The 13405-nt window shown below is 38.7% G+C and overlaps 1 protein-coding gene across 1 annotated transcript in view; it reads left to right on the forward strand.

Annotated features, from left to right (window-relative positions):
• Positions 1-11795, forward strand: part of LOC126412926 (adenylate kinase 9-like) — a 443130-nt gene extending 431335 nt beyond the window's left edge. Inside the window, exon 13 of the mRNA XM_050082814.1 lies at positions 11602-11795. Coding sequence (XP_049938771.1) covers positions 11602-11795 — 194 coding nt within the window. The remainder of the gene's footprint in view (positions 1-11601) is intronic.
• Positions 11796-13405: the final 1610 nt, after the last annotated feature.

Raw genomic sequence — 13405 nt, forward strand, 5'->3', positions numbered from 1 at the left:
ACACACACTAAGTATCAAAACTGCATTTATTAATCACTGATACATAACAAACATGGCAGCAGAACAAGTTACGTGCTGAAAGTGAAGTCTAGAACAAAGCAGTCGAAAGAAGCAAAAGTCACAAAGGTGGGGCACTCTGGTCCAGAGATGCAACATGTCTATAACATTTCCTGAACTGGTTACAAAACCAAAACTCATTCTGGTACATTAGTCACCAATAAAGTTGCAATTGATTTCAAAATATTAATACTCTTTCTAAAACAGATACAGTGTAGAAAAAATCAGATGCTTATTTCCACACAGATCATTTGCAAGTCACACATTCCAAAACAAAAAGTTTTTAGTAACTAATGTTGAAAGTTTGTCTGCTTTTAACAATTCAGGTAAGGGTTCATCTTTTACAGCAGGAATGCATTCCATTTTGACAATAGCTTTAACAGTTATGATCAAATTTTGATGTTTTTTTTTTTTTTATTTCAACATAATCAATCTCAGTGTTAAGCTGATCATCATTTCTGTCCATTCTAATTATTTCTATTATTTATTAGATACTGTTATTCAGACTATACTCTCCTTCTTCCACTTTTGTTTCCACAACTTAAACTCTCAAATCCACATTCCCTATTCTCTGCCCAAGTTTATGAACCCCATTGTTTAATAGTTTCACAAATTTTAAACTTACTCCAGAACTCATTCCTCAGTAATTGTTTTTAATGTTACTCATTTTTGTTCTATGTTTTTTATAAGCTGAACCACCCATGCCAACATATTTTTCACATTGTCATCTATGTGTCCAGGTGGTTCAAACCTTTCCTCTTCTTGCTTAATTGTTTTATCTAATCCTTTCATGCCCAATACCTCTTCACTCCCCTCCACTACTTCAGATTCTATCTTTGGCTCAGAAATAGTTATTTTAATTCTTGCTCTTCACATGCAAATCAAAATAAAAAATTACCTTTTTTATAAGAAAAATCACTTTTTATGGTACTGAGCTTCATGTGCACATCCCCCCCATCAACAATGCCAGTCTGTTCATTGTCTAACAAAGTATATGTCCTTTGAAATCATGCTTTTACTGTCCTCCACACTGTTATTTTATTATTTCTGTTCCTGCAACATTTGAACATATTAAATCACATGATATTTATTTCCTGTTTGGCAATATTATATTCTAATGATTTCCACAGTTAAAGATTCAGAATTTTATCAAGACTTAAAAATGCCTCCTTGGACCTCATTTATACAATGATGTGGTTCAGGTTGAGTTTCTCCAATGTCTCAAATCACTGAACAATAAAGGTGAAACATTAGAAGGTTTGTGTCAATTGCATAATGTTTATTGAACATAAATAGTTTTACTAAACTTTCCTCTCGAAGTGCATTGCAGTTTCTTCATCTTATAGGATCTGTTATCTAGAACCTCTCAAAGTGCATTGCAGTTTCTTCATCTTACAGGGTCTGTTATCTAGTAGTATTTCTCATTCCTAGTGATTGTATAAGGAACTTTGGTTCAATTTTACTGCTGGGTATTACCAGTAATATGAGTAATAAAAGTTAAAGGTGTTGTGAACATATTTATTCCATCTTGCTTCAGTCTAACATTTATAATTACATCTGAAGTCAAATTACCGAACATTAATTGATCTTCAGAACATGAGTCTGACAGAGTCAAAAAAATTCCAAATTTTGCTGACAGATTTCCCAAAATTGTAGCCTTTTTGTCAACTTCTGTAATAGGTTCCCCAATATCAGCTAACACTTGTACCAAAGACTCTGTCTTAGTTATGTGCTGCCTGATTGTATCTGTTGGCAACATTCTATAATCAAAATACTTTTGCTTTAAGGCCTTTTAATTAACTTTAGACTGAGGTTCATGAATGTTCTTTAGTGTAGCCCACATTTCAGCTTCCTTTGCACACATCATTACATATTTCAGTTGGTCATATACCATCACCATAGTTAGATAAGCATCACCTTTGTATTTAAGTTATCCCAAGCTTTTTGACTACCACCATCCTCATTTGGCCTTGGTTTCATGCACTCCACCATATCAAGAACTTTTTCTGCATGAAAATTAATATTCAGCTGATAATTCCATAACTGAAAGTTCTTACCATCAATGTCTGGATATTGTACCTTTTCAATTTATCCATGTTCATGTAAGTTTGAATGTCAGTCAGACTTATATCACACAGTTTGACAAAACACACTGAAGTACCCAGAATACATGGTCAGAAGCCAATGTAATTTCGTACATATACACACCCATGGCAGATATGTAAGTGATTACATCTGTAATTCTCTGTGACAAGTAGACTGGTCACCAGAGTGCATTAGTGTTGTTCATATTCAGTGTCGTAATTAGACCAAGTAGGGTACATAAATGGCATGAACAGCATAAGATGTTGAGTGATCACTGTGAAGGAAGCAAAGATGCCACGTATATGTGTGGTATAGCATTATCAGCACCTGACACAGCTTGAAAGGGGCCTAATTGTGGGGTTCCATTTGGACATATGATTGAATCATGTAGTATCCAGATTTGCTGGGTATTCAGATGTGACAGTAGCCTGATGTTGGACTGCATGGGAATGTGAATGCAGGCATACTTGTCAAGGTTCTTGCTGACCACGTCTGACCACCACAAGGGAGATTCACCAGGTTGTGCACAGAGCACACCTAGCCCTTTTACATATGCACCTCCTATCTTAGAACAAGTACGTGTAACATTCTGTGCCATCACCAACCACTGCTAGGAGACTAGCAGTAGCCAGACAATGGAATCACTGCCCAATGCACAAGCTACCTGTAACACCACAAGACAGACAACTGCGGTTGGAGTGTTGCCATGATTCGGAAGCATGGACTGTTGATGAATGCTGTCACATAGTGTTTAGCTATAAATGATAGTTCTGCTTTACCCCACATGACCATCATTGGTGAGCGTGATGCTGACCTGTGGAGAGGTGCCATTCTTCCGGTGGTTTGGGGAGTCATAGCAATGGTACTCCTAGCATCATGATGTTGAGATCCATTGAGTAGATTTCAGGTCATGGCTGGTAGTGACTGAGGGAACTCTGGTGGCACAGTAGTATGCCAGGTGCTTCCTGCGTCCTCAGCGAATTACCACCCCATTTGTAGGCTGCTATTAACACTACAGTACAAATGGCTGCTTCTAGAGTAGTGTCACGACCAGGAAGCATGGATGCTAATGAATGGCACCACATTGTGTTCAGCCATGAATAATGGTTCTGCACAGCCCTGATGGCCATTGCCAGTAAGTACGGTGGTGACCCGGGGAGATGTCCCGTTCTTCCAATGTTTGGGAGAAGCATTATGGTTACTGCTGATATCACTATACCGGGAGCCTGGGAAACAATTTCTGGTTATGGCTGGGAATGATTGAGAGAAGATTGATGACACAACAGTATGTCACAGCCATTCTGCAACCTCATGTGTTACCTCTCAAGCAACCATATCATGTTGCCATCTATGAAAAGGAGAATGGTTATCCAGTCATGGCATGTGTCTCTATGAACTGTCTGTTTGGCATTGAGATATATTGCTAGCAAGATCCCCACATATGGTCAAAATGCCAGTATCCAGAACATCAAGGATCAGTCACATTTGGACAAAATAATAATTTTTTTTGAAGCAGATCAAAACAGAATAATATGGCCAGTTGGTATCATTCCTCCTTATGAAGTACAATGTGGAGATACTGATGAAGATCCTGATTTATCAGGTGATGAAGTTCAAGGAAAACCATATCATCTCCCTGCACATATACTAAGGGCATAGGCACAAGTTCAGTTTGAGGAAAATGAGTATGTTGCAAATACAAAGGGAAAAAGGGACACGTCAAGGTAAATTTTTGTAGTGAGTGATGGAAGTAAACTAGAAGAAGAAATTGAGAACTCTGCAGACATCCAGACTACAGTTCCTACTGAAAATACTGAATAAAATAGGAAGTGCACGTCTAGTCATAATTTTGCAGTGAGTGGAGTAAGTCTAGGGCTAAGGAAGGTAGAAAATGAGGTTTACGCAGAGACTCCAGTCACATCAACTGTTATAAATACAAAGGGAAACAAGAGTGGAAAGCTAAGTAAAAACTTAACAGTGAGGGGAGTAAGCCAAGAACAAGAAGCAGTAGAAGATATTGACAATTCTACAGAGGCTCCAATCCCATTCAAACACTTGAGGACCAAATCACACATAAAACCCATCACCTCAACTTGGGACCAAATTAAAAGAAGTGAATGAGTCTTATGGCCTGCATTTATTAGATTTTCTTTCAAAAATACAATAAAATCTTTGCTGGATTCTTTTAAAAGGAGTTTATCTGAGGAATTAATAAATGTTATCATTTCTGAGACAAATTTATATGCTGCGCCGAAAGGTAGTCATAATCTGAATGTTCCCTGTGATGAGTTATACACTGTCCTTGGAATACTGATTCTCTCAGGTTTTCATAAATTGCAAAATAGAAGAATTTATTGGCAGGAGGAACCTGATTGCAAAGTAGCTTTAGTTTTCGAATCTATGAGGCAAAACAGATTTGTAGAAATCTTATGATGTATACACTTGAATGACCACACAAACATAAATGAAGATGGATTTTATAAAGTAAGGCCATTGTTCAACTTTCTCAATGATGCTTTCAAGCACATTCCCTCTGACAGTGCAGTGTGTAATGATGAGAATATTGTATCATATTATGGGAGGCATGGGGCTAGACAGTTTATCAAAGGCAGGCCAGTTAGATTTGGTTTCAAGCTGTGGGTATTGGCAAATGATGGTTACATTATACATGCAGAACCTTACTGGGCACACATACGAAAATACCTAAAACTGATCTTGGTGAGGGTGGGGATGTAGTGATTGACTTGATTCAGTACGGAAATATTCCAGGTAGAACAAAAGTCCACTTTGGCAATTTGTTTATGTCAGTTTCATTGCTGGAAGAACTGTGTAGAAGAAACATGGATGGCACAGGGACAATGCGAGTGAACAAGGTTGAAAAGCAACTGAATTTGCCATTGAAGAATGAGTCTGAAAACGAAAGAGAGGAAAATGTATTTTAGTATCTAACAGCCAGATGACAGCAGTGAGATGTAATGACAATGCAGTTCTTTCAAACTGTGATTAGATAGAATCTTTACAAAGTGTGGAAAGATTTAGCAGAATGGAAAGAAATAGAGTAACAATAAATATACCTGATGCTGTGAAACAATATGATCTGCATATGGGAAGGGTTGATGTGAATGTTCAGTTCACAGCTATGTACATGACAAAAATGAGGATAAAAAAAATTGTGGTGATCTCTGTTTGTGTGGAGTTTTGACATATGCTGTGTACAGGGATGGTTGTTATATTAGAGGCTGTGAAAAGCTCTGCTGTATCTTCAGTTTCAAAGGCAAGTTGTTCTTCAAATTTTGAAAACCCATGAACCTCAAGATCAAAACCTGGCCCATCATAATGATTCCTTTCATTAGATGATATAAGGCAAGACAGCAAAGATCATCTCATCTTCAAATGACAATCTAAGTATTGCAGATGCCAGGTATACAAGAATTGGACTTTCATAGATAATAATACTATGAGAAGGAAAGTCACAACTCACCTATAGTGGAAATGCTGAGTCACAGAGAGGCACAATAAAAAGACTCTCACAATTAAACTTTCGGACACTGGCCTTTGTCAACAATAGGCACACAAATGCCCACACACACACATAGATGAAAATGCAACTCACACACATGACTGCAGTCTCAGGCAGAGTCTTTTTGTTGTGCCTATCTGCGACTCAGCATCTCCTCTATATGGTGAGTAGCAACTTTCCTCCTCATAATATTATTACATTCCACCCTGTGTTTTCATGGTTGGACTTGTATATGTGTGTGAAATGCCAGGTACTACTTCATCCAGTTTGTTTTGAGGGGTTTCACAAATTTTGAAGTAGCTCAAAACTAAGATTCAGATGATAATTTTTCTAATAATTCAAAACTGTTTAGTCTGTTTAAGTATCTTTTTAAAAAATAAATAAAGCAAGAATGTGTAATAAAACAGTTCAAAAAACAAACATTGTAAAAAATTTGGAAATGTATTTCATCTGCTATGGTACCTTAAGTGCCCATTGGTAACTTTAGTTGCCTTCTGGGTTCATGACTGTACAAGTGAAAATTAAACTGAAATTATAACAAAATTAAACTGAAGTTATGACACAACATTTTTAAGCAGAAAAACCAAACTTAATAACTCTGGGCACTAATGGATTGGAACACACATTTCTGTGGATCTCCATTTAACAAGAAGGGTATACCTACTGTGTTATTCGAGTATCTCTACTCTCTACTGAATTTTATGGTAGACAAGATGAACTTTTTTAAAAGAACAAGTAGTACCCAGGCATTGAATGCAAGAGGGAGTGAAGGTTTTCATGTTACAGTTGCATCCTCCAGTATTATGCAAACAAGTATGCAGCACCCTCTAATATACATTCTAAATGTTAAGGAGTCATTACCAGGATACGATTGTAAGCTCACATTTAAGAGTTTTCTCATGACAAAAATTTCTATTCACTGAAGAACATTGAAATCATTAAAATTAATTGAAAAGGGAGAAAAACTGGTCCATTAAACCTGCTTTGTGCTATGTCAAGAGAAGGCAAACACAAGGGGATCGGGTCCATTAATCATTGGAAGTACAAATGCACAATAAATAATCATACACCTTAGGGTAATGGCAACAAGGGACAGGGAGGAACACTAGGTGCATTTATTGTGGAAGGATTGACCCAGAGACTGCGAGGTTTCTGTGACAAGCTAGGCTGTGACTATCTGGATCTGCTCCATAGGGTTGAGAGCTGGGACTGGTTGTAACTTAACCCTATTTACCTGCACTAATACTCCTCTTGTAGCTGCACCTCCATAGAATATTGCCAAAAAGTGATTGTCAAAAGCAGGTTATTTCAAATGATGTGGTCTACATCAGGTTTGCAATCCAAAATGCTTTAACTACACTTTGATATTAAATAATCTACTATTTATGGCTGGATCAAGTTTCATCAGTTGTAATTTATAAACAGAAAAATGTTTAGTCACATACTACACTCTGTTGATGCCCTAAATGTGATTGTTCAAGTGCAGTAATTTAACACTGCAGTCATCTAAAAGTTTATGTGTGACATGTAAACCATTATCATGTTCTCTAATTACATTTTCCTTGAAATATAACAGTCATATTGTCTCAAAAAAGGTGTTCACAGTAAGTATAATTGGGAAATAACAAAAAGTTGACAGTCTGATCCTATTGTCACCATAAGCATTATTGAAGATCAACGCAGTTTATGAAATTACTTACAAGTTCACAGTCAATCACTGAAAATCAGCCACTGTATAAACTTTCAAATTTAGATAAAAGGCGACATATTTTTTTAATTTACAGCTGACATCAAAGGATCTGCAGTAGATTTCCTGTTGTCATTAGACATAGATCTGGCACATTAATAACCTTCTGCAGGCTGACTAAAGTGGCTTCCAACAGCCTCTCTTTTATCACATTACCGTAACTAAAGCTACATTCAGCTTTTGTTGCTTGCTGTACCTGCATTAGTTACAGTTAAAGATTTCCATTTCTGAACAACTGACTAGTGAAATAAGATTAATTTGCACTGTCTAGATTGCAAAAATGCATTATTCTATTTCAGTAAAATGTTTTAACTATGACTGCTAATTGCTCTGAAACTGAGTGCAAAAGTTACTAACATGTTTTCAACATTATCTGTAATTGCTTCAATTATTTATATTTATTTTTTATTTACTTTATCAGGATGTTATTCTATATATGTTTACATATGAATAATGATAACAAAGTTTTATAGTACTGGTATTTTGTAATTAGCACAGTTTTTAGATAAACTAGTCGCATCGATGAAATCTAACCAACCAAATAAATGTAATGCTAAGCAACCAAATGAATGCAATGAATAATAAAGTTAAATTTACTAAGCCCTAAGTTAAAGTTCAAGATTTTGGATACTATGCACATGGCATCTAAATAATGCTATTGAAGGTATTGGGGGGCCATAACAGGGGGAAAGAATCCATCCAGTACTGACAATGACAGCTGTAGGAGGCCCGGAAGTGTTAGTGTAAGTTCTAAATGAATGCCTCCTCTCCCCCCCTCCCCCCCCCCCCCCCACACTAATCCATAATCCACTAATAAGAGTAGTAAAATCCTGGTAGTTAACTCTCAAAGTACACTCCTGGAAATGGAAAAAAGAACACACTGACACCGGTGTGTCAGACCCACCATACTTGCTCCGGACACTGCGAGAGGGCTGTACAAGCAATGATCACACGCACGGCACAGCGGACACACCAGGAACCGCGGTGTTGGCCGTCGAATGGCGCTAGCTGCGCAGCATTTGTGCACCGCCGCCGTCAGTGTCAGCCAGTTTGCCGTGGCATACGGAGCTCCATCGCAGTCTTTAACACTGGTAGCATGCCACAACAGCGTGGACGTGAACCGTATGTGCAGTTGACGGACTTTGAGCGAGGGCGTATAGTGGGCATGCGGGAGGCCGGGTGGACGTACCGCCGAACTGCTCAACACGTGGGGCGTGAGGTCTCCACAGTACATCGATGTTGTCGCCAGTGGTCGGCGGAAGGTGCACGTGCCCGTCGACCTGGGACCGGACCGCAGCGACGCACGGATGCACGCCAAGACCGTAGGATCCTACGCAGTGCCGTAGGGGACCGCACCGCCACTTCCCAGCAAATTAGGGACACTGTTGCTCCTGGGGTATCGGCGAGGACCATTCGCAACCGTCTCCATGAAGCTGGGCTACGGTCCCGCACACCGTTAGGCCATCTTCCGCTCACGCCCCAACATCGTGCAGCCCGCCTCCAGTGGTGTTGCGACAGGCGTGAATGGAGGGATGAATGGAGACGTGTCGTCTTCAGCGATGAGAGTCGCTTCTGCCTTGGTGCCAATGATGGCCGTATGTGTGTTTGGCGCCGTGCAGGTGAGCGCCACAATCAGGACTGCATACGACCGAGGCACACAGGGCCAACACCCGGCATCATGGTGTGGGGAGCGATCTCCTACACTGGCCGTACACCACTGGTGATCGTCGAGGGGACACTGAATAGTGCACGGTACATCCAAACCGTCATCGAACCCATCGTTCTACCATTCCTAGACCGGCAAGGGAACTTGCTGTTCGGGGACAATGCACGTCCGCATGTATCCCGTGCCACCCAACGTGCTCTAGAAGGTGTAAGGCAACTACCCTGGCCAGCAAGATCTCCAGATCTGTCCCCCATTGAGCATGTTTGGGACTGGATGAAGCGTCGTCTCACGCGGTCTGCACGTCCAGCACGAACGCTGGTCCAACTGAGGCGCCAGGTGGAAATGGCATGGCAAGCCGTTCCACAGGACTACATCCAGCATCTCTACGATCGTCTCCATGGGAGAATAGCAGCCTGCATTGCTGTGAAAGGTGGATATACACTGTACTAATGCTCTGTTGCCTGTGTCTATGTGCCTGTGGTTCTGTCAGTGTGATCATGTGATGTATCTGACCCCAGGAATGTGTCAATAAAGTTTCCCCTTCCTGTGACAATGAATTCACGGTGTTCTTATTTCAATTTCCAGGAGTGTATTTGCTGCAAATTGGCAGAATTTGAGAATTTGAAATGCTCCTGAAAAGTGATTAAACTCACATAATACTAGGAACATAAAAATGGTTAAATGTATGGTTAAATGTGAAGTTGATAGCAATGAAATTTTGGGGGAAAATTTAAGTCTATATAGAAAGGACAGGCTAATAGGAAATGGAGGTGGTATATTTGTCACAGTAGACAAGGAATTCAAACCCACCAAAATAGATACTGAAGCTGCATGCAAGATTGTTTGGGCAATAGTGAGTATTCATGGTGGGCATAAAATTGTAAATGGATCCTTCTATCACCCACCAGACTCACCTCTTGATGTAACTGAAAAAGTTAGCAAAAACTTCAGTTTGATTGTATTCAAATTCACCAGTCTTATTCTAATCACCAGTGGAGACTGTAATCATTCAACAGTGAACTGGAAATATTACAGTTTTGTTAGTGGTGGGCATGACAAGACATCCTGTAAAACATTACTCAATGCCTTCTCTGAAAATTATCTAGAACAGATAGTTCAGAACCCAACTCATGGTGGAAACATATTGGATCTAATGGCAACAAATACACCTGAGCTCTTTGAGGCAGTTATAGTGACAATGATTAAGAAAGTACAAAGGGTCACTGAAACAAGTATAAAGATATATATGTCCAGTCACAATATTATGAAAAGGATAGTTGCTAATCACCATATAACAGAAATGCTGAGTCACAGACAGGCACAACAAAAAACTGTCAGAAGGTGAACTTTTGCCAGTAAGGTCTTCGTTGAAAACAGACAACACATGTGCGCAAACACAACTCACACACACACACACACACACACACACACACACACACACACACACACGACCAAGGTTTCTGGCTGCTGAAGCAAGGCTGTGACCAGCAGTGGCATAATGAGAGAGGCATCTGGGTGGTGTAAAGTGCTGCTTGTGGGAGCATACAGGAATGAGGCGGAGAGGGGTTGGGCAGCTTGCTGCAGTCAGGAGGTTAGACAGAGGGCAGGAGGAGGGGGGGGGGGGGAGGGGGAGGGGCAAGGAGAGAAGTAAAAAGTCTGAGGGTGTGTTGGTGGAATAGGGGGCTGTGCAGTGCTGGAATGGGAACAGGGAAGTGGATAATGGGTAAAGAGGTTGAGGCCAGGAGATTTATGACAACGTAAGACATATTGCAGGGAGAGTTTCCACCTGCACTGTTCAGAAAAACTTGTGTTGGTGGGAAGGATCCAGATGGAACCCACTGCTGTGTTTCATTCAACATCTTGTTTTTCCAATATGATTAACCAAAAATATACACCCATACAATGAAGACATTTTAAATTTTCCTTGTCCGTGCCCATAACCTGTGACAAATTGACTTTTAAATGTAGAGATAAGTAAAATGTAAAAATAAGTTGTCTTATGTTTATGTGCACAGAAAAATAAATTAAAATACACTGCTACTTTCAGAGTAATGGATTAACAATAGATATTAACAAATATAAAAAACAAAAGGAACAATAAACAGCAAGCACCCCTCTACCATCAAACATTATCATGTCTGAGAAACATGTAACACAGAATTCTCATTTGCAACAATATCAGTAAGTGGAAAATACTATCGGTCACTTTACAGGTGCCTTGCAAAACATGAAATTGTATTAAACAAAACCAGAAAAAAACCATGTTCCCTGACAAAATCTGCCACCTTAGAAGTGTTCATGAATTTTGTTCATTCTGGTAAAGCCTCTTATTAGTTATGTCATTTGTAAGTTATTTATGCTCTTGTTAGAGTTAGACAACATAACTACACAAGCAAAATATCCACAGTTTAATAATGTAATAACCACTTCTACTAAAATTGTGAATAAAGAAATAAATTGTGTATGAGTTTTCAAGCTACTGCATGTCTAAACCTGAATTTTACTTTAATTGTCCATACTTTTCAGGTTCAGCCTTATCTCTGGAACATAGCTGTATATCAACTTATGAATTTGGAGTGCGGCGAAATAGTCATTTTAAGAACTACTGTCCAGTTTGCTTGCAGTCTGATGAAGCTCTAGTAATGGGCAGCATTCAAAATGACAGAGGAGGACTTCTTGAATATAATGTAATTTCAGTAACAAAAATGTTGTGTTTGTGATTGGTGATATAGTATTAATTTGGCAATTTCTTGCAAATGAAAGATCTAAAGCATTAATTGTTTGAGTACTAATAGCAGTATTGGAAATAGGTTCATGACTTTGATGCCTTGAATATAACTAAACTTTCCTCCTCCAAGTGATATAGATGAACTGAATAAGATATCAGCAAAAGGACTGAAAGGAAATTGGGAGGGCTGAGAATTTTCAGGCAGGAAACAGTAGTTGGATCATTTAATATAAGCTGAACTGGATTAATATTATTCTTCAGTTGCATAGGCAATTATTTGAATATAACAATGATGGAGCTATAGCTTTTTCTAATTCATTTGATTAAATACTTGTTTGTTGGACTCATAGTGAGATAAAACTTAAATAACCTATGATATCTAAATGCATGTTGAGCTTGTAAGTCACTATGTCACATAATTTTAAAATAACTAAAACTCTGTATAATCTCAGTATGCTTAGTTATTATGCTACAAAACCACATGTCTTAAGATAATAATTTCAATTATTATCATAAATTTACTGTTTGATTTTACTTAAAGCACATTCATACAATTTTATGTGCAGTGCTTGTCTGCAGGCTAGTGACACCATTTATTTTACATTTTATTTCCAAACATAGAAAAAGGAGGTGCATTTACACATGTTCTCAACAATCTATGGCTACACAGCAGTCAAGTATGGGCCAAGTGAGGTTACCTTAGTAAATGTATTATTGATGCCACAGAGTTAGCAGGACATTCCTCTGCTACGTAAGTGTGAAACTCAGCCTTTTTTGGCCACATTACCTACAAAATTGGAGGAAGAGGTAGCTATTCGTTTACAGTTCCAAAATTAGATGCATCACGGTTTCACCTAGGGATATAGCATCACAAGAGGGTAAGAAAGTAACTATGAGCTTGTTGTGTAACCCAAAGCAATCACCCATCATAAGGAACAGGCCAGAGGCCACGCTAAGCACAATTAAAACTACAGTGTGAAGCCAATTGCAAGAATGGTTTAAGTCAGCACCATTTATGTTCTCACTTGGAGTCCAAGACTATTCTTATCTAGCCTTTCCTTGTGGGAATTCCAATTTAAATGTTTATTTGTAACATTGTTCCAAGACATTTTAGAAGTTCTAAGAGTTGCATTCATGTGGGGAGCGTATGTCAAAAACTTCACTTACTACACAACAAATTCAACTGAAGGTTTCTTGACTTAAAACAGAGACAGAGACTTGTAGAAGTATGCACTAACTTCCAGAAGCAGCCACTTGGTTGACACAGCAGATGTGTAATGTAATATTTCCTCTCAGTTCTCTTTTTTCTTTTCTTCTATAAAGCGAGCAAAATACTAAGAGCCTCAGATGAAAACCTAATGTGTGATAAATGTAGTAGTAACATGGATGAGAGAGGAAATATAGAGAGCTAAAATATTATCATCTAAGTATTGGTAGGTAATGATAAATTCTTCATGCCAAAGCCCAGATCTCACACCTCTGCAAGAAAAAAGTTGTAATAAAATAATATGGAGAAGCAAAGATTTGATTGGAATGCAAGGTAAGAAGTAGGTATACATTCAATAAAATGTTAAATTTACCAGAAGGATACATTAGACTCTC

The sequence above is a fragment of the Schistocerca serialis genome, chromosome 7 (assembly GCF_023864345.2).
Source record: "Schistocerca serialis cubense isolate TAMUIC-IGC-003099 chromosome 7, iqSchSeri2.2, whole genome shotgun sequence".
In the NCBI taxonomy this organism is placed as follows: domain Eukaryota; kingdom Metazoa; phylum Arthropoda; class Insecta; order Orthoptera; family Acrididae; genus Schistocerca; species Schistocerca serialis.